This window comes from Carettochelys insculpta, chromosome 28 (genome assembly GCF_033958435.1).
Source record: "Carettochelys insculpta isolate YL-2023 chromosome 28, ASM3395843v1, whole genome shotgun sequence".
NCBI classification, from domain to species: Eukaryota; Metazoa; Chordata; order Testudines; family Carettochelyidae; genus Carettochelys; species Carettochelys insculpta.
Window position 1 is genome coordinate 3,710,993 of NC_134164.1, and position 21,782 is coordinate 3,732,774.

At 55.2% G+C, this 21,782-nt stretch overlaps 1 protein-coding gene across 8 annotated transcripts in view; it reads left to right on the top strand.

Annotated features, from left to right (window-relative positions):
- PPP1R1B (protein phosphatase 1 regulatory inhibitor subunit 1B) overlaps window positions 1–21,782 on the top strand; it is a 99,457-nt gene that overhangs the window by 73,089 nt on the left and 4,586 nt on the right. For 6 of the 8 annotated variants that reach the window (XM_074978921.1, XM_074978918.1, XM_074978920.1 and 3 more), the window contains 8 exons: window positions 979–1,103; window positions 3,485–3,766; window positions 6,766–6,826; window positions 7,443–7,465; window positions 9,528–9,603; window positions 14,174–14,356; window positions 18,068–18,151; window positions 20,522–20,596. In XM_074978921.1, coding sequence (XP_074835022.1) covers window positions 3,698–3,766; window positions 6,766–6,826; window positions 7,443–7,465; window positions 9,528–9,603; window positions 14,174–14,356; window positions 18,068–18,151; window positions 20,522–20,596 — 571 coding nt within the window. In that variant the 5' untranslated portion in view covers window positions 979–1,103; window positions 3,485–3,697. Of the gene's footprint in view, window positions 1–978; window positions 1,104–3,484; window positions 3,767–6,765; window positions 6,827–7,442; window positions 7,466–9,527; window positions 9,604–14,173; window positions 14,357–18,067; window positions 18,152–20,521; window positions 20,597–21,782 lie in introns of those variants that run through there. The other 2 variants (XM_074978925.1, XM_074978924.1) reach the window with 2 other exon arrangements.

The following is a 21,782-nucleotide window of genomic DNA, read 5'->3' on the forward strand; positions in this document are numbered from 1 at the left end:
CTGGGTCTGGGGAAGGGTGCAGGAGGAGGATGTAGTTTTGTGGATTTCTGCAGGCAGCGCCTTCCAGGCATGGGAGGTGATGTCCCAGATTGCGACCAGCTCTGGGGTTTGCTTTCTCCTCTCAAGGGCCCTCCATCTGCAGGCTAAATGAGCAGGAGCGTAGGAAGCTGGCAAGATGCGGATGAGCACAGAGACGGGGGTTGAGCTGCTAGCTTGGCAGAGCCAACACATTCCAGAATGACCTGCCCTTGCCCCCTTTGACACGGCTGATCCTAGCAGTCAGGTCTGCAGCCCAGGCACCTCGTGTGTGGAACTGATTGGCTGCACACTCTCCCTGCTTCCCTTCTGCTGCTGGCGGCTCCTGAAATCAGCTGGTCGGCATGCAAGGTCCTTCCAGTGTTCCCTGTAAGCTGAGCACTTGGGTGTGCGCTCAGAAGAGATTCAGGCGCTGCTCAGCGGATTAGCAGAGCAACCACAGCTGGCAGCCTCTGTTTCTATGGGTGGTGCACATCCACACATGCTTCAATGCACATAACAAAATTTATTCCTCCTCAAAGGTAGGAAAAATTAGGGGGAACCCTGCTCCCTTCTCGTCTGCATCTCTCGGGGCCACAGATGCCCCCTCCTCAGTTATACCTTGCAGCAGCAAGAAGAGCCTATTCCTTGCATCTGATGCACAATGCTTGGCTCCTTGGGAAGAGGTGCAGCTGGTGACAGCAATCAACAATCTCAATGGAATTGCACCGGTTTACCAGCTGGGGTTTTAGGACCAGCTTTCTGGAAAGCACAAACACCAATGAACATGGAGGGTGAATGAAAACTGAGCCAATGTCTCTAACTGCAGATTGGAAGTGGTTTGGGGCAAAGATCATCTTTTTGTTCTCTGTTTGTGCAGCCCCAGGCACAAAGGGTTCCTCCTGGCCCTTGACTGGAGCTGAGAGGGGCTAATGCATTCCATTATTATGTGTGTCTGTCTAGACAGTTGTGGAAGTTTAAGGCCAGAAGGCACCTCTGGGACCACCTAATCTGACCCTCTGCAGACAGCTGGCAGAGAAACCCACTCAGTCATTCCTGCGCCCAAGGGAATTGTGCTCCCTTGCCAGGTAGGTTCCTCAGGAGAACGAGAGCAAATCTTTTTGAAAAGACATTGAGCTTCGATGGTAATGACTTTGCATGAGAGAATCTTAAATAACTCCAAGTCCCCCGGGTGGGTTTGATGTGCAGCTGTGGAAAGTTTTAATCAAAGTTTTAATGGGGAAGTTGAAGCTGCGTCAGTGCCTTGTGATACTAGTGAATGTTAGCTCTCAGCATTCGTGGGCTGGTGGAAACATTTTTTCACATCAGAAAATGGGGCTTTGCCCCAAATCTAATTTTTTCTGTGGGGCAAGATCCATGTCGGGAGAATTTTAATGGGAAGATTGGTTAGGTTGGGATTGGGTCTGCCAGAACCACTGCAGTGCCTCATGGGAGTCATAGTTCTGGGTCCCTCGTGCCTCTGTTCTCCCCCTAGGTCCTGCTTCCTAGCTTGACTGCATCTCCCAGGATGCACTGTGGTCTCGCTCCTGAGTGGCCACCATGCATCATGGAAACCCTAAACCGAAACACGTCAACATTTGAATTAATTTTTTTAGAACATTTCATTCCATAATAAGTTCCTGTCTTTTGCCCTTTTATTCTGATTTGGAGTACAAAGGAATGGGACAATGTCCGATGGGCCCACAGGAAAACTGTTAGTATTTAGTGGGTCTTCAAGCTCATTTATGGATTTTTTTCCCTCCTGATACCCCTGTGAGGCAGGTGTTAGCCCTGTTTTATGAATGGAGACCTGAGGCATGGGAGGGGTATAAGTGACTTTGCTAAGGTCACACAAAGAATCAGTGGCAGAGCCAGATTGCCTCGCCCTCTCTCTGATGATTTAAGCACTACATCAGCTAGCCTTGCCCTTAGAAATGCACCAGCTTCCAATTTAACAGGCTTTCGCTGGGGGAATAGTTTGAATGTGATGTGTGTTACTCCGTAACACAAAACTGACACTAACACGCTTGCAGGCAGTGTTCCCTGTAATCTGAGCACTTGGGTGGCCCGCTGGAAGAGATTCAGGTGCTGCGTAGCTGATTGACAGAGCACCCACAGACGGCAGCCTGTGTTTCTATGGGTGGTGCACATCACATGTGCCTCGGTGCACATAATAAAATTTATTCCCTCCCTGGACGGAGAAAACTCGAGGGCACACTGCTGGCAGGCAGAACAAAAATGCACATTTTCACACGTATGCATTCAACCAGTGTTTGCACATGCACAACTGCACAGACCATAACTCACCACGCCGACGCTGTCAGCCATGCACACACACACACAAAGCACAAACGATCCCGCCAGGTGGAACACCCATGTGTGCACACCCATGAACACTGGCACAAACACAAAACCAATGCACACTTTGCCTTCCGCGCACAACCACACACACACCACCCCCTCCCCCTCCCGAGCCAAAGCAGTCTTGGGTACACAAACAGGGTAGCCACCCGCAGCAAATTACAATAATAGTTCCTAAGTCTTCCAAAGCAGTTCCTCCTTTCAGTCTCAATTCTTTGCAAAGCGTGGGTCTGACCTAGGGCTGGGGGAAAGCAGTTCAGGCGTTTGCAAGCTGGACATGTTTCCCTTCTCCAATCAGGAGGCAAAGTTGAGCTCTTTGAAGAAGTCACCAACCAAAAAGAGGGAAAAAAAAAAAAGATTTGATTTTTTTTTTTTTTTTTAAATCCTTGTTTCAGGGCAATTGAAAAGCACCAGCCAGAGCCTTTTGGTGTATATAGTTTAGATTTCGACCTTTCATCCTGAAACTTCTTTTCAGTCCCCTGAGCTCAGAGCTGGGAATGCAAAGCCGGCTTGTGCTGGAAAAACAGGCTTCTTCGATGGCATGTTCTCAGCATTCTGAAACACTGGAAGTTTGGAAGGTTTTTTTTTTTTCTTTATGCTCAAGCTGGAAAACTCAGAAAGCTGCGGGGGCTGGGGGTGGGGGACTCTCCTTAACATTATTTCCAAGCTGGGAAAGCCGTTGTGCCCAACCTGGTTCACCGTTGCCATTTTTGAAAGGGGTGGAGAAGGCAGTTTATTGGAAAAGTCCCAACTGGCTCTAATTGCTGGCCAGCTGGGGAAACTGAGGCACCAGTGACCGTGGCAGAACCAGGAATAAATCCTGTGTCTTCTGACTCCCAGCCTAGTGCGTTAGCTTCTGGACAACTTCCAGCAGGGTGGCCAGAGGGTTAAGATGAGGTGGGTGACTTTGTTTGAACACCGCCCCCCGCCCCCCCGCCGCTGGCTCCCCGCAAGAGTTCGTTAAGCTCGCCCCCTGCCCCCTGCCCGGGGAGATTAATAATTCAGGCAGTGACTCCACAGAGCCAGTAGCAGCTCAGCTCTCTCCTCCCTTTCTGCGCCCTCCTCCTCTCTGCCTCTCCCCTCCCTGCCTCCACCATTCGCTGTGCAGCAGGGATGGAGCAAGGCACAGGAGCCGTCTAACTCTGCTGGCGGACGGGTGCAGCTCACTCGCTAGGGAGCAGAGGAAGAGACGCAGCTGGGCTAAGCCAGGGCCGCCTGGGCTGGAAGAGGAGGGAGCACTGGGCAGGGATCCCCCTGCACTCAGCTCAGGGAGCCGGAGAGAGAGCCAGAGGCTTTGAGAGGTGGGAGATCGCGGCCGGAGATGGACCCCAAGGACCGCAAGAAGATTCAGTTCTCTGTCCCAGCGCCCCCCAGCCAGCTGGACCCCAGGGCAGTGGAAATGGTAACGGGGAGCGCGGTGGGGGGTGGCGCGGCAGAGAAACGCTGGGCTCTAGGGCGGACGCCTGCTTGCTAGGGTCACACCCGCCCCTCCCTCCAACAGGCGCACACGCCACTGGCAGGTACAGCCGCACACACCCCAGAGTCACACCCAGCTCACACCCCGGTCACTCGGGGACACTCACCATCCAGACACCTTGAGCCCTCCTGCCCGTCCACCCACCGAAAACTGCAGCCAGCTAACTCCTGCCCTCTTGTGCACCTCCGCCTTTACGCACACCTGGTGCACACCGGGGTGTGCACGCTGCAGCTCTCGCACACCCCCTTGCCCAGGACGCTGGCACACCGAACAGCCTAGGTACACACCCCGCCTCTGCACAGCCAGACCTAGGGTGCAGGGACAGACACACACATCCATCGTGCTGGCACGCCAGAGACAGCGGGCCTGATCCTCTGCTGGTGGGAAGTGGCGCAACCGTGTTGACATCAAGGGGACGATTTCCAGCGGCTGGAGGACCAGCGCCTGAATAGACTGGCCCCCAAATCTGATCTCCGGTTAGCCGAGCTCAATGCATCCTGCCCCGTCCTTCCCATCCCCTCTGATTCAACACCCTCCCCCTAAGAAGGCACTGCACCAGGACAGGGCTAGCTCGCCTGAGTCCCTATGTGTCAGGTGGCTGGAATATCAAAAATAGCACCGGCCTTGTCCCTGAGCAGCCAGGAAGGCAAACCCTGAGCTCTTTGCGGAACCATGACCCTGGAGAGACCAGCCACTGGGAGTCTGTGAGGGGCCACGCAGGGTTAAGTCCAGGGGCTCGGCAGAGGCCACACAGGGTTAAATCCGGCTGCAAATGCAGGTCCAGCTGCCCAGGTGAGCTGAGCTGTGTGGTGCCTCCAGCCAGGCCACCCTGAGGAAAGTTTCCTAACTCTGGATGCGACTTGGACCCAGGTCCCATGAGTCCCCACTGAAGCTCAGAGGCTCCTTCTCCCTGGGGGGCTGCTGGTTGAGCTGGGTGGCTGTAGAGCTCCGAGGCAGACTGTCCGGTGGGTCAGGAGAGGACACAATTGCAGCATGTCAGGCAGAGGAGCTAGAGCAATGGGGGAGTGGCAGAGGGCTGAGAGCCCTTGAGCCAAATTGTAACCCCTCAAAAGAATGGGATCCCCCTCAAGCCAAGAGGTGCCGCAGCCCCCCACTCCCAGCCCCCAAGGTCCAGCACCTGTGACGCCAGGTCCCATTTCACATGTGAACCAGTTCTGTGTGCACCGTTCATCCTCGTGAACTGGGAGTCTCACCCATGTCCACCCTGGGCCCGTGTGTTACCCGAGAGGACAGTGGCCCTCAGCGACCCATCGGCCACAAACCCTGGTTTCCACTCTAGGCCCAGGCACAGTCTGACGCCTATAACTGGCAGGTGTGGGGGGTAGGTCCTCACCTGGTCCAGGCTTTGTTTTGGGGTGGCAAAGCCCTTCCCCTGCAAACTCTGCCCAGAGTTCGAGGGGCCGTTCCATTCCCAGCCCCCCTGTGACCGGAGTTACTCAGGCCCATCTCTAGAGACCCCACCTGTGTGGCTGGAAGGGCCCGAATGGCCCCAGGTAAGACGCACTCAGCTTCGGTCGTACGTCCTCCAGGGCGCAGCCCCACCCGTGCCCGACTCTCCCCCTGCCGCTCAGCCTGTCTGCTGCCGGTGGCACCCGCGGCCGACCCTTTCATCGGGAGCGCCCCAGAGGCAAGGGGGGAACTTGGGATCTCATGGCCCTGAGCCCTTCACCCCCCTGGGCTGGGCCAGTCAGACCCTGCCGCTGAAGTGCCTGGCTGAGCCCCTCCTACCAGCATCTCCCAGGGTGTCCCAGGAGCTGCCCTGCTGAGTAAAGCAGAGAGGCTGAGTCCTGGCAGCTCCCCGGGTCTGAGCCCCTTCCAGCTCCATCACATTCTGCTACACAATATCAACACACACTGCATGCGCACACAGGCCCACTTGCACCCTTGATACACAACCCCTCCACTGCTGCTCTCAGACGATCACTTACACACTGATACACAATACCAATGCATCACACGGCCAGTCTCTCTCTCACTCTCTCTCTATAACACACACACACACACACACACACACACACTGGACAACTTACACCCTTGATACACAACTTCTCACACTGCCACTCACACATGATGACTTACACACTAATAGACAACACCAACACATCACACGACCAGTCTCTCTCTCTCTCTCTCTGTCTCTCTCTCTCACACACACTGTGATCATGCAATGTCCAGGGTGAAGTGGCAGGGCTGGCAACCTGCTCCGACCTCCTGGGGAATCCCCAGTGGCGAGAGCTGTTGTGTGGTTTATGATCTTCAGGGGTAGATACCTGTGAGTCCCGGGCTGCCCAACAGAGGGTGCTGGTTCTACAGACGGTGTCAGGATTTGGGCAAAGCTGGGTAGTGGAGCAGAGGTTGGGGTTGGAAAGCCGGCGAGGGCGTGGGATGGTGATGGGCTGTCTACGAGGCACAGGACGTTATTATTATGTGTCTTACCACAGCGCTTAGGAGCCCTAGTCCTGCACAAGGACCCGCTGCGCAAGGCGCTGTACAAACACAGAGCGTCTCCTTCCCAGAGCTGCTGGTCATCGGTGCCTGACACGAGAGGCAGGGGGCCAGGCAAGGGCAGGCCAGGACCAATGAGACAACATTGGTCAGCAGGATCGGCTGTGATACCCAACCCCCCCATGACCTAATCTGGGGCATCAGCCTGGGGGCTGTCGGAGCTCCCGACTGAGCCTCCCAGTGTCACACCTCGGGCGACCCCTGAGGCCTGGTCCTGGGGACCCCAACACCGGCTCTGATGGGAGGCGGGCCGGGAATCCCATTCCTGGCAGGGCCAGAGCGAAGGCAGGTGGCGGGGGTGCGGTGTCCTTGCCTCTCCTCACCCCCCAGCAGGGCAACCAAGTGATGCTCAAACCTCTCCCCTCCCGCTCCCCCCCCCCGTTTAGATCCGGCGCCGGAGGCCCACCCCTGCCATGCTCTTCCAGATGTCCGAGCACTCCTCCCCAGGTGAGGTTCACTCGGGGCGTGGGGGGCACAGCCGAGAGCCTGGGGGAGACGAGGCAGAGGGAGGGTTCCAGGAAGGAGGAGCTCAGCCTGCAGTGGGGCCCTCAGTGGCCTTTCCGGGTAGGGGGGACCCGGACCCATTGCCAGGCCACAGCTGGCTGGGGGCCTGGGTGGTCGCTCATGCCCACTGCCAACTGGCCGAGGAAGCAGGGTGGAGACGTCTTCCTGGTGAGCGGAGGGATTGGGGTTGGACACCCCATGCCTATACCCACCTCCTGGTCCCAGGTGGCTCTTGGGTACCCAGGAGGGTGGGGCTGGCTCTGGGATGGTTGGGCCTGGAGCCGGGGCCTGGGGGCTTTTTGGTACCTCCCTGCCTGGCAAGCCAGCAGCAGCCGTGCCTTGAGGCTGGCAGGAGGGGAGGGGCAATTCCCACCTGGCCGGGGGAGCTCCCTGCCAGGATAGAGCAGGGCAAAGGAGGCAGCTCTGGCCTGGCCTTTGCCTTCCAAGAATGGCAGCTCTGACCCCCAGCATCCGGGGAGCTGTGCTCCCGCTGTCCCCGCTTGCCCCCTAACTCTCTCTTTCTTCCTTCCTCGTCCCTCCCGCCCTCTTCCCCCTGCAGAAGAGGACTACTCCCCGTACCAGGTCAGTGGTGGGGCAGGAGGGAGCGGAGAGGGAGGGCCGGGTAAAGAAAGATACGAGGAAACAGCCAGAGACACAGGCTCTGAGCCCCCTCCGTGGCATCAGGTGGGAGGGTGGAGAGGGAGGCAACCGAAACTGGTCACCTGAGTGGCGGGACTAGCCCAGAACATGCACAAACGCAGCCTCAGGCGATGACCTGGCTCCAGAATTCTTGTCTCAGTTCAAGCTCTGGTGGGACCCTCCCGCCACCCTGGCATTGCCCCCTTCCACCCAAGCAGCCGGTGGGGGGTTGGAGCGTGGAGCCCGGAGCGGCACTGGGGAACTTAGCAGAGCTGGGGACGGGAATAGCCGGAGACCACAGGGCAGCACAGGGTGGCGTCGACAGACGAAACCTGGCCACGTCGCAGCTACTGCTTTCGGTCCCAGCCTTTCCGGGGCGCCGCATGGCACTGCCCTTATTCAGAACTGCTTAAGGCAGAAAACATCAGGTGCCCTCTGCTCCCGGCCTCCGGCTTTTCCCCTGGTGCCGGCATGACAGCGATAGATCACGCGGTGCAACGTTACCTTGGAAATTCCCAAACAACCGCAGCTGCCGCAAAGCCCTGCTCAGTCCTCGCACTCCATGAGCTCCCGGCAGGAGATTAGCTCTGCCCACGTGTTTCATGAGCTCGCCTTGATCTCGAATGAAATTAAGATTCCTTACTGCACGGCAAAGGGCTCGGCAGTGCACCGAGCCAGGAACCCGAAGCTTAGGAAGTGGTGAAGGGTTTGGCTGCTCTTCAAGCCCACCCCAGGATGCAGAGAACTCACAGTTCGTTACTGTAGCAGATTTGCAGCTCAGCCCGTAATTGCTGCATACTTTCGCCACTTGGCAAGGGACTAGCTGAACCAGCCAGTTGAAATCCTGCCCCGGTTCCGCCCTGAGAGACTGAAACATGTCACCCTGTGACCAGGGGATCGATAACTTACGGCAAATGAATGCGCTGGGTCTCGGCCCAGTCCCACAATACTGAGTGGTGCTAACTGGCCTGTCTAGGGCGGGGTATCAGACCCAGTCCACTCGCCCAAATCAGAATCCAAACTCAGCCGGCCTCTGGCCAATCCCCCACCTCTCCCTGGAGTCTGGGGAATTGACAACGCAACCCAGTTCAGTTCAACCACTTTCTTCCCGGATCTGGCAACTCCTAGGGTTCCTCCCTCAAGAATTCTCAGCCCACCTTCTAGATCCTCTCTCCCCAGAAAGGCCCCTCACCCCTTCTCTGCCACCTGGCTGCAGGAAGGAGCTACCTGCCCCCGGGAGGCAGCAGAATGCATTGCCGGCCCAAGCCCTGGTAAGGGCGTTGCAGGGAGAGGGATGCATCAGCAGAGCGGCGGGAGAATCCCAGCTCAAGCTGCGCTCCCGCTCCTCGGTCTACGCATAAAAGCACTCAAGTCCCCAGAGCAGTTTAGGAGCCAAACACCCAATAAGGTGCGGGGCAGTTGGGTGCCTAGATCCCTTTCTTTGCAGGGTTGTAGCTGTGTCGGTCCCAGGATCGGGCTGAGCCGAGGTGGGGGATGGGGGCCATATCTTTTATTGGACCAATTTCTGTTGGTGAGGGAGGGGCTTTGGAGCCCCCATCCTCAGGCCTGGGCTGAAGGTGCGTCACAGTCAGATACAAGGGGAGCCGGTGGTTACGTGGGATGAGTTAGCGCTTGTCACAAGAATCCAGCCTGCGTGGAACTGAGCAGTTGACACCTCTGTGATCCTTGAGGCGCTGGACCGAGGTGTGGGAGCCAGGGGGAGCCAGGGCTTCTCACCGGCCTCCCCTGGGCCCAGGGCTTTGTTTTTAAAGTGAGGGCCAAGGGGGGAGCCTTGTTCGAAAGTTTGTGGGCTCTGCACTCCCTGCACTGCACCCCTGCTCCCTGGACCCCACCCGGGGCTCCAAGTCTCCCCGGGGTGTCGGGTTCTCCCAGGATGAGGAATGGAAGACACCTGAGCTTGGCCCTCGATTTCTAGACGCGTGTGAACATGGGGCTCTCTAGGTTGTGTTGCTCTGGTGCTGTTGACCTGTCTCCTCCCTTGCAGAGAACCCTGGGGGAGGGCCACCTCCTTAAAACCAAGAGGACCAACCCCTGCGCCTACACGCCTCCCTCTCTTAAAGGTACAGTTGCTTTTGTTTCATCTCTCACAAAAAAGGAAGCTTGGGAGCAGCAGTGAAATTCACGCTTGTGCCGAGGGAAGGTGTAAAATCTATGGATAACGTATGCCAGCTGCACGCACCAGCCTGGTTTGAGGGACATGTTATTGGTCTTCCATCAGCGTGGGGGCAGTGGGTCTTACGTGCAGAAGAGGACCCGGGGATTACAGTGGATGAGAGGCTGGATAGTAGCCAAGGAGGCTAATGGCATATTGGGGTGCATTAGGAGGAGCACATCCAGCAAATCTAGAGAGGTTTGTAGTCCCCTTTATTCAGCACTGGTGAGGCCACCTCTGGAGCATTGCATCCGCTTCTGGGCCCTCCAGTATAGAAAGGATGTGGCTGTGAGATCCTGGCTGTGAGTCCCTTGTTGCCCCCACTGATCCCGGCTCCCAAGGGCTTTGTGTTGAAAAAGACGGAGCTTTGCACCCAGGATTTCTTCCCTTTTGGTGATTCTGACAATTATACGGAACAAATTACGTGGAATAAGGACCGGAATAAATTGCCAGGGAGATTGTGGAACCTCCATCATCGGGGGATTTTTAAGTGCAGGAGGCTGTATCTTAGTACTCTGTGTGTCTGCCCTGGGGGTTAAAGAGCTGTGGGTTTGCTCTCTGGGTTTGCCTATGGCCCACCTGTCCCTGTCAGCAAAGAAGGATCTATCGTAACTTTTTTGAGTAAGGGGCTACCATATATTTTGTGCTTTGCTGATGTCCCACTTATGCCTTGTCTTGAGGTCTTTGCATGGGGCTTAGATGGTGCATGCGGTTTTGGAAAGACCCCCTCCAACAGGGTAAAAGTCACTCTGAGTCCTTTCCTGTTGTTGTATCCCCGGAGCGTAGAGAGGCCAACCAGCCTGAGTCTCCGTGTGCTAGGCTCTGTACAAATACAGCGCAAATAACTTCTTCTGGCTGATTTCAACTGGATGCCTCTGGTTTTCCTACTAAAGGTCCCTCTCTGAGCCCTCAATGGAAGAGAGTAATGTACCAAACCCAAATCTCTCATTTGCGCCCTTTGATTGTAACAAGCATCAACCAGCAAAATCAGAGGGCGGGTCTGATTCTCCTCTCCCCCTGCCCCTCCCGGTGTAAATCAGAAGCAACGGGCCAAGAGCTGGTGGAGTTACATCCGTGTCAGAGTGAGAGGAATCAGGCCCAGCATGTTTACTGACATGATCTATTTAAAGCCCTAATTTGACGCCGTTAGTGCGTTTGACAATCTGTCTGCATTGCAGCCGCTGCCAAGTACTTCAGAGTTTATTGCAACGCAGGAATCTCTTTGTGGGGTGAGTGGCCTCGGGCATGGGGTGATTGGAGAGGCAGAGAGAGGTTCATTGTTCAACAAAGCTCACCCCTTCTCCCTGCTGTCCTGGTTATCTCTGGGTGGTTGGCAGACCTCCGAGAGTTCAGGCTCACCCTCCACAGCAGCGGGGGGCCAATGCAGCCACTCCCACACTGCAGGTGGGGAAACTGAGGCCCAGAGCAAGGCCACGCGGATGGAACACACACACGCACACAATCTCTCACTCGCTCTTGCACGCGCACATCCTGCATCCAGTGCGCACATCCGCACGCATGCACGCACCGTACATGGCAATTTCCCGTCAGCCGCTCACTCCCACTTAATCTGCATACGCCGATTGTTCTCACCTGCCTCCGTGACATCGCGGGTGCTGTGAAATCTGCCAGCATTCCGGCCCTGCTCTCCCACCCCCGTGTTCCCAGCCCCCAGCTTCCTTCTCCCACTGCCTTCAAAGGCGCTTCGCCTCCTGCACAACCGCAAGAGAGGGAAGGGCCCTGAAACTGCTGGGGGGGCTGGGTTACTCACTTGCTCAGCTGGGTATATAGGTAGCCCTGGGGGGCCTTTGGAGGGGGTGTCATTCAGGGGAAGTGAGGAGGAAATCATGCCCTGGGTTGATCACTCTGAAAATGGGCATCCCAGGGACCACTGCCCAGCTGACTCCAGAACGCCCACGGCTGGCAGCCTGTGTTTCTACAGCCAGTGCACGTCTGCACAGGCCTCGGTGCACAGAACAAACCTTATTCTGCCCCATGGATAAAAAGGAAATTGAGGGAGTGCTGGTTTGCTCTGTAGCTCTCAGTGCCCAGGTTCCAGACAGAGCCCAGATATCTCCGCAGCCATCTTCCAACCTCGCAGGCCCAGTGCCGCAGGCCCAAATTAGTGGCCCTGGGCACTGAGGCTTGGTGCTGCTCTGGGTGTTCCAATGCCCTGAGGATGTAGGACCTCTGAGCTTTGCTGCAGTCCCCAGGCAAGCAGAGGAAGGTGGTAGGAAAGTGGGGCTGCAGTGAAGCCGGCTGCGTTCTTCTTGGGCAGCTGCGTGGCTCCGATCTGCTGGTGGTCCAATAGCTGGTAGTCCTGTCCATCTGGAGCACATACACATGCAGGTGGGAAGGGCTGAGCAGGTCCATTACCCTGACGATTGTTAGTGTGGTCTGGCCTGAGCCGGTGCAGCCAGGGGTGTGCCACGGCTGGGCTGTCAGGCCCATGGATGCAGGGTGTTTTAGCGGCGTGCTGCTTTTGCGCTGTGTGAGTAGGTTACACGTGGGTGGGTACGCACCCAGGGCTCTCCACTCCCAGGAGGAGCACGCCTACGCCGGGGTGAGCAAACTTCTTTACCTCAGGCCCCACTTTTTGTCCCTGCAAATAGCAGCCCCCCCGCCCCCGAACCCATCTAATGGCATCGGAACCCACGGAAGTTCCAATGGCGTTCGTAGGAAAGAACAACCCTCTGGGCGCGGGTGAGCAAATAACTCTGGGGAGTGTAAAAGCTTTTTAAATCGGTCTTCGAAGGTGAATACTCAGCCGTGACAATGGTCACATCGTTCAACCTTGTCAACCAGCTGGATGAGTCTGAGACCCAGCTCGCTTTATGCAGCTGCAGGGGAAGCCGGTGTGCCAGGGGAGCGGTCAGCCCTGCAGTGACAGACCAGAGCTCATGGGCCTGCCCTGCCCAGGCACAATAGCCCAGCAGGGTTCGCATGTCGCTTACAAGCAGCCCTGCAGGGGACAGACCTGCCTGGCCACGTGAGGCGGGGAAATGAGGTTCTCAGGCGGTGTTACTTTAACAAGAGAACGTTGCTCATGTCATGTCCTTAAGAGAGCCCAGCCTTTGTAATGCTCGGCCAGCCGCTGAATCCGGGATGAACGCCTCTGAAATTGGTGCTTTTACATGAGCCTAAAACTGAAGTGAGTGAAAGACGAAATCGGCTCTCCAGGGGGTACTGAGAGAACGAAGGGGTTGGTAGTGGACAGGCCTGCCAGGCCGGACTCCTGGGTCCCATTGCAGCAACAGCCACCGCCTAGGTTTGATCTCAGGTAAGTAAGTGTAGCTTGGTCTACACTAGTCCTTACTGTTGAATGCAGGAACGCAACTCGAGCTATGGCAATTGCGTAGCTTGAAGTAACGTCTCTGCAGCTGACTGTGAGGTCTGGCCTCACTGAGGGTGGTCGACGGGAGCATTTCTCTCGCGAACCTCCCTTACTCCTCATGAGAGCAGGAGTACAAGGGTCGACTGCGGACCCCAGAGAGATCGATTTTGCACGTCTTTAGCAGACATAATGAAATTGAACTTCTGGAAGATCGACCGAGCTCCCGGTAAGTGGAGACGTACCCTCTGTGCCTCGGTTTCCCCCATCTGTGCAGCAGGGATAACGCGGCGCTGCTCCGAGGGGGGCTGTGCATGTGAGCTGGGCTTGTGAGATCCTAAGATCTGCAGAAGTGGGTCTATCCCACAAAAGCTCATCACCTAATAAATTATTTTGCTAGTCTTTAAAGTGCTACAGGACTGCTTTTTTGTTAAGCATTAAATGTGAGCAAACTTTTGATGTCAGGGCCCACCTTTGGTCTCCGCAATTCACAGCCCTTCCCACACCTGTCTAATGTCATTCGAACCGCAGTGGTTTGAGCACTGGCCTGCTAAACCCAGGGTTGTGAGTTCAGTCCTTGAGGGGGCCATTTAGGGATCTGGGGCAAATAGATTTAAAAAAAAAAAAAAGGGGGTGATGTTGCTTGGTTCTGCCAAGAGGGCAGGCGACTGGACTCAATGACCTCCTGAGGTCCCTTCCAGCTCTGTGAGACGCGTACCGCCGTGTATTATTATAAATCGACGGAGCTTTGGTATGGTCATATGAAAAACCCATCCTGGCAGCAGAGTAGGAAAGAAATAAAATAATGCATAAGAAACTAAGTCGGTAGAATGTGAAACCATTTTGAATCGGTCTATTGGTGTGAACACACAGACTTAAAAAACAGTCACAGTTTTCAACATTTTTAATGCGGCGGTGAGCCTGAGACCCAGCAGCCGATTGTGCTGTGTCCCCCCTCTCCCCTGGAGGTGGCCCATCCCCCACTTTGTGCACCCCTGCTCGAAAGGACCGCACAGTATAAGACGTGCAGCCAGATCATGAGCGGCTTCCTCGGCCGCTCAGTGCCAGAGGCCACAGAGGCTGGGTTGGCTGGACTCAGCTCGCACCTCCCTCCTGTGTGCTGGCCTGAGCCCCCTGTGCCTTGCAGCCATGCAGCGCATTGTGCAGTCCCACCTGGAGGCCGGCAGTGGCCTGGAGGACGAGGAAGCCGCCGAGCCCGGGGACAGCTCCGAAGAGGAGCCGGAGGATGACAAGCTGTGTGATGCAGAGGACACCGAGGCCGACACCGAGATCGCCGGCCCGTGTGAACTGGAGAGCAGCGCTGCCCCCGGTAAGAGAAATTTGGTGTAAATATCCACTGGGGGAGGGAGGCAGAAGCAGCTGCTGCCCAGTGCAAGTGGTGTAGGGCTGCAGGGAGCGGGTGCACCAGGGTCCCTGCATGTCCTGCAGAAGCCGGAATTCCCTTTGGGGCAGCTTGGTGTCCTGCACCTCCCAGGTGAGGAGAGGTGTGATGCCCCCTGTGGCGGCAGTTGGTACTGCATTTTGCAATATTACAGGGGGGGCCCATTGCCTGGGAAGCCAGGGAGGGATAGCTCCTCCCTAAGAAGGGGAGCCCGAGGCTGTGTGATCGCGTGCTACGAGGACAGGCCTGGCAGGTGGGCATCTCATCCTGGATCAGTGACCAGTGACTGGCAGATGCTTCACTGCTGGGCTGGCCTCAGGAACGATGCTTTATGGAGCATCTTGGGGGGGGGGGGTCCCTCTGTTGTGCCTCAGTTTCCCAAGGTAGGAGATGGTGCTCATCCCTTCAGAGTGGACCAAAAGTGAAATATGAGCCAATAGTGTGACACTGTTGCAAAAAAAAAAAAAAGCTAAACCTCATTCTGGGCGGTATTAACAGGATGTTGTGAGCAAGTCATCTAGTCATTCTTCCACTCGGCTCTGCACTGCGCTGATTAGGCCTCCCCTGGAGTACTGTGTCCAGTTCTGGGCACCACATTTCAGGAAAGAATGTGGCTCAATTGCAGAGGGGACAGAGAACAGAAACAAAAAGGATGAAAGGTCTGGAAAACATGACCTGGGAGGGAAGCCTGAAAGAACTGGGTTTGTTTAGTCTGGAAAAGAGAAGACTGAGGGGGGAATGACAGCAGCTTTCATGTACCTGAGCAGTTGTTAGAGACAGGAAGGAGGAAAATTGCACTCCTTGACCTCTGAGGATAGGCCGAGGCGCAGTGGGTGCAGCAAGGGAGGTTTAGGTTGGATGTTAGAAAACATTCCTAACTGTCAGGGTGGTTAAGCACTGGAACAAATTGTTTGGGGAGGTTGTAGAATCTCCCTCAGTGGAGATCTTTAAGAGCAGGTTGGATAAGCCTCTGTCAGGGATGATCCAGATGGTGCCTGGTTCTGCCATAAGGGCAGGGGACTGGACCTGATGACCTCTTAAGGTCCCTTCTAGTTCCAGTGTTCTGATTCCATCCTGGGCTGACCCCAGCACAGCTCACAGATCTCTCTAGAAGGGCTGTCCCGTTTGATATCGCGGTGATGGATTGCTCCTTTCCTCGCCGAGTTGAGTCCATCCCTGCAGGAGTCTCCTGCAGCCTGAAGAGCCATCTCTGAACCGGGGAGACAGACAAGTCACCAGGGCGACTGCCTGCAGAGGTGTCTGGGGTGACATGTCCCACTCGTGGCTGCCAGTTGGGTTTGCTGGCTAGAAGCAGGGCAGGGCATTTCCAGGGGCTCGCTGCTCTGTGGTTCCCAAGCATGGTGCTATGCACAGGGCTCAGCTGTTTTGGTTCTCTCAAGGCTCCGGGGACGGGTGTTGGGCAGACTCCAGCTGCAGTGGCTAGCAGGGTAGGGACTCTGAGCTGTGCCCCCGGAGCAGGCAGTGACACCAGCACCAGCTGACTTGGTGACGCTTGGAATGTGGGGGACACGCCAAGTTCCTGGAGTGGAACTCGGAGGGCAAAGGGAAGATGGGGTATTCTTGGCTGTTCTTGGGAAGCGGGGTGAGGGGAGCGGGGGTTGCTAACCTCACTGAGCCCTTGAAAGCAGCGATCTGGGGCCTGCTCCTTTGTCCAAGGCGCTTTTCCCTGGATGGGTGGATGGAGGTCAGGCAGTTTGCAAGCAGGTGGGAGGCTGCCAGAAGAGCAAAAAATCTATATAAAGTCCTCCCTAATGCTTCCCCTCCCCGGATCCCACTTGCTGGAGATCTGCTGCGCATACTAAGATATCCCTTCATTTAGCGCCTTTGCTGCTAGGGAGAAACCTGTAAATATCCACCCCCCAGCCCTTCCCAGTGCACACGCTCCCTCCCTGGTACAAGGAGCCGTCAGTCACCTAGGAAACCATCGCTGTTGCCTGGCACGAAGGAGCAGTGAGCCGGGTGCCTTGGCATTCAAGCAGAGATGCACACCCACCTGCGTTCCCTGCACCGTGGGGGGATGGAGAGCTTTCCCCCCAAACACCTGATTAAATTCACGGTGGGGAGGGACGAAATCCTAGTGCTTCCTCTTCCAGAATGGACATGGGTCATGGCCGGGGCACTAGGGCCTCTCTGCTTCCTTCTGCTCTCAGCAGCAAGAGCTGGGAAAGGCTGATCGGGGTCAGTGTTAAGGTCTTTGTTTCTTTTGCAGGCCTGGACTCCACCCTCACCTCCACCCGCTCCGTTCCTATGCACATCCCCGCCTGCCAGCATTGGCGCTATTTTTCCCCACCCATTGGCAGAATAAATTTTATTATGCGCACTGAGGAGCGCACCGATGTGCACCATCCATAGAAACGCATGCAGCTGGCTGGGGGCGCTCTGCTAATCAATAAGAAGGCCCCTGACTCTCTCCTGGGCACTCAGCTTACAGGGAACTCTGCCACTTGCTGTCCCAGCCTCGGGTTCCTCCCCTCTGCAGCTCAGCCAGTGCCCTTCCATCCTGCCCTGCAGCCCCCCTACCCTTCCAGCCCTGGGCTCCCCCCACCACACAGAGCACAGCCAACACAACGGGAGTGGGAAATCAGTTTAGGAATGTGGCACGCGTCTCTCTCTGGAGCAGCTACATGTCCATTTCAGAGTTGGGGCTCAGGAGCAGTCAAAAGCCCAAGGCAGGATCGGGTCCCCCTTTGCACAAACTGTGGGAAGACGGTACCTGTCCCCACACCCAGCAAACGTCCAGTCTAAGAAACAAGTCATGTAGGGGGGCAGGGAGAAGGTCAGGCTCAGGCACAACCTTGTAGACATTGATACCTTCGCAATGAGCAATAGCCAGGGCACCAGCTGTCCCGCTCTGCTTCTCCAGCCGTTGCCCATTGGCTGATTTCTGGCGGGCAGCGTGGTAGCTGAGAAGTGGGGTAGCAGCTGCAGAGGGTACACCCTGTGTTCTCCGATTTAGATGTATTACAGAGGTATGTTAGCAGCCATCAAAGGGTTCGCTGTGCAGGGAATTATACGTACCTACCCTAAGAAGCAGCCTCTGCCTGCCCCACAACTACATACTGTCTAAACAGAGGTAAGGGATGGGAGGGGAAACTGAGGCACGGAGTTGCCTAAGACCTCTGCTAGAGGTCAGACTAGACCACAGGTGTCCTGAGTTAAGCCCCCCAAGCTTAAGTACTCAACCGCCACGAGGGAATGAGGAATCTGGCCCCACGGAGCTGTAATCTGATCTCTGTGACTGAGAGGGGTAGTGGATCTCTAGGCTCTGCTCCATGCTCGGCCACTCGGTGGCAGCTGCAGACAAAGGGGCTGAGCAGAGCCAGTTGTGACAGGGGAGATTCCACCCGCCCCCAAGCGGGGACGCCTGTCTTCTTCACAACTGGGCTGAGACTTGCCAAACTCACCACACCAATGGCCATCCGAGGTTAGCCAGGGCGATGGGGCGTTAAGCCACAGCGAGGTGGTGAGGGGCATTTAAATTCAGCTTCACGGTGGCAGAGTTGGGCTGTGGTTGCAGCAACGGTGCTGTGGGGGCTGGGTTCCCGCCGGCGCTCCAGCCGCCCTGACCTCCGCTGGTCGCTCCCCAGCTGGCTCATCCTGCGACTGTATTCATTTCAGGAGGCCAGGCGATGAAGGAGCTGCCTCTGGCACCTGAGGTAGCAGCCGCCCGCCCGAAGCCAGCTCTGCCGAAGCAGCACTCCGGTAAGGGGATGGCTCCCCCTTGTGAAAGGACAGGGAAGAGGGAGGGTAAGAGAGAGAAAACTGGTACCAGCCCAATCTGGGAAACAGCTGATGCTGCTTTTCACAGGCTCTCACCCACTTCCCAAGTGTGCGTTCCCCATCGCGCCGCCTACTCCAGAGGCGCCGGGAAGCTGGTGATTAAAGCCGAGAGAAATTTCACTGGGACAGGAGACACATGTCATCACGGCGACGTCTCTCACCTCGGGGTGACAGGCCTGGGGGTTCGCGCCTGCCCTGGGGCCCGGGCCTCTTGCGTGCACGACAGCCAGGCTTTCTGGAGAGAGCAGCAAGGCTGGTGTGCGTGGGGAAGGGCAGGATGGCACGAGGAAGTGCGGGATGTTGAGGGAGTCTGGGAGCTGGAGAGACCTGTGGGGTCTGTCTGCCCTAGTGAAGGAACCTCCTTTGCACTGACTGCCTGAGTCCCGGCTCTCTCCTGCTCCATTGGGTTTGGTGGGTGCTGCTCTGTTTGAAAGGGAGCTTGCCAAGGAAAAACCCAGGGGTTAGCATCTGCCGTCAGTTCCTCTGGGGTAAAACACTAATGGATTTCCAGGGGTGGGGGAAATCATTCACAGCAGATGCTGGCCCCTGGGTAGCATAACAAAATCGGATTCTGATCCACCCGGGCAAATGTGGAGTAACGTCACCAAAGTCAATGGAATTACTCCAGATTTACGCTGAGATCAGCAGCTGGTCCCATGCTTTCTACTCTGGGCTGTCACAAAGGCCTCAGAGGCTTAGAGCTGAAAGCATAAATAACAAACTGCGACATATACAGCAAAACCAAAATGAAGTCACCTAACCAGGTAGCCTCGCAGTGAAGAAGTATCGTTGTGTCTGCTTTAAATACCAGCCAATATTGACCAGCCATGTATTCTTCCAAATGTTCATGGCACACCCACGAGTTGTGCATGGAACAGAGTTTAAGAAACACCGCAGTAGAGCATGTGGCTTTAGCCCCTAAGGTTGCATGTTCATGCCCTCCTCCTGACTACCTGGCTCTGTCAGCCTTACAGGTCTAACCCAGCCACATCCTGGCCAGCTAGCCTGGGCTCAAAGTATCTCCAAACCCAAGTCTGAGAGGGATTTTTTGGTGGCGAGACAGAGGGGGAGTGAAAGTATAAATAACAAATTCTATTATTTAACAAACAATAATAATAACAATAATAATAATTTGTTATTTAACAAATAACAAAAGTTGTTGGATAAGAACCTGAGTTAACTGCAGTGAAGACAGATCACGTGGGTGAGAGGATTTTGAGTGGATGGCAGAGAGCTTAGCTTGAATTAACTGCAGGAATGACATACTGTGGCTTTGAAAACCTCCTTCAGCTGGAGTTTGCTTTTGGGGGTCCCCAACTGGAGCCAGTTCCCTTCCAGGTGGCATTTCCTCTTCCCCTCAGGCCCCCAAGCTGGGCCTGGGATAGGCTGGTCTAACCCATTGTTTTGAAGGTTGGACCCTCTTGGGTTTCTGACTTTCATGCACTAGCTAGGCCCCCTTGGATGTGGGTTCTTCACACTTCAAGGAAGTGCATTAACTCCATAGTCGGGGAAAGTGATGTTTTCCTTGACAAAAAAACAACAAAAGTTTGAGCTCTCCCCATTCAAGCTGCGTGCCACACCTCTAGCTGCGGGGAAAGGTGGACTCTGAGGATGCAACCTACCTGGGGTTGTCTCATGCTGGGTGAAACCCAGGGCAGTTCCACAACCCCTTTCTCCAGGTGGAGGGCAGGCAGAGGCCACTGGTATCCAGCTGCTCTCCATCACTGGAGATATTTAAGAGCAGGTTAGCTAGACACCGATCAGGGATGGTCCAGACAGTGCTGCCATGAGGGCAGTGGACTGGACTCAGTGACCTCTTGAGGTCCCTTCCAGTTCTGGTGTGCTACGATTCTATGGTTGCTAAGAGAGACATGATTTACCTAGCATGGGGTTTCTCCCAGCCTAGGAGACCTGATTCTCCAGCTGCTAAAACTCTGGGACTAATGCAGTGCAGCTCCATTGTCAGTAAAGGTGTCACTTCAGATTGATACCAATGTAAATCAGAGACTCACTTAGGAGATACCGGTGCTGAACCTCTGGCCCACCCACTCTGAGTCAGGGCTCTCCTTGGGTGTTTGAAGGCCCCAAATGTCCTTGATTTGTGCCTGGATACAATAAGCATGTCCCACCGTTGGTCTGGGCTATGAGAGGGGAGCCCTGCCATGCCCCTGCAGGGCTGCTGCTCAGAGCACATTGAGCCGTGGGATGAGTTTGGCCCCCTGGGTGTTTTGTTTCTTCCTTTTTGATGGTTTGTTCTATGGTGAATCTTTTTTCTCATTCGCTGCTGCTGAGAAGCCCCAGGAAATGAGACCAGAGCATTTGAACCCCGGATCTATCCAGCTGTCACCAAGTCACACAAAAGGAAAGGTAATACCGCGGCAGGGCAGATCACTGTGGGTCTGTGAGAACAACAAGAAGTCCTGTGGCACCTTATAGACTAACAGATACGTGGTGATTTGTAGCCCTGGCTGGGAGACCTGCAATGCCTCCAGGCTTAAGGGTCAGGCCACCTCTCCATTACATTTTCACAGGAGGCACCTACCTGACCTGGCACTACCCTGGAGCCCAGACTTGATCAGCCCTGGTTTTGTATTTCTCTTGTTTGGAGTGTGAAATATCAAAGCTAAAATTAGCACCTTTTTTCCAAGCCCCCAACTCTAAAGCCAGGTGTCCCCTACAAAGTCTGGTTCAGGGGCGGCAAACTGCGGCTCCAGAGCTGAATGCGGCTCTTTAAGGACTTCTTTGTGGATCCCAACGCTATCACTGCAAAGTTAAAAACAAAAAAACACTCCTGATTATTAAGAGAGAGGAAGCCGTGCTAGTCTATACACTATCAAAACAAAAAGCAGTCAAGTAGCACTTTAAAGACTAGCAAAATAGTTTATTAGGTGAGCTTTCGTGGGACAGACCCACTTCTTCAGACCACAGCCAGACCAGAACAGACTCAATATTAAGACACAGAAAACCAAAAACAGTGAGCAAGGAGGACAAATCAGAAAAAGATAATCCAGGTGAGCAAATCAGAGAGTGGAGGGGTGGGGGGGAAGATCAAGAATTAGATTGAGTTAAGTATGCAGACGAGCCCCTATAGTGACCAAGGAAAAAAAAAAGTGACCTTGGTCACTATAGGGGCTCCTCTGCATACTTAACTCAATCTAATTCTTGATCTTCCCCCCACCCCTCCACTCTCTGATTTGCTCACCTTGATTATCTTTTTCTGATTTGTCCTCCTTGCTCACTGTTTTTGGTTCTCTGTGTCTTAATATTGAGTGTGTTCTGGTCTGGCTGTGGTCTGAAGAAGTGGGTCTGTCCCACGAAAGCTCAGCACCTAAGAAATTATTTCGTTAGTCTTTAAAGTGCTACGGGACTGCTTTTTTGTTTTTGTAGTATATAGACTAGTCCAGCTATCTCTCTGTTACTACAAATCATTGCGTGTGTGCTGCTCTTAAAATAAGAACTCTTGGACATTATTTATTAAGGGCCATCTCGTATTCACGTGAGTTGCGGCTCTTGAATTATTTGTCTCTGAATTGGAAAAAATGGCTGTTCTTGC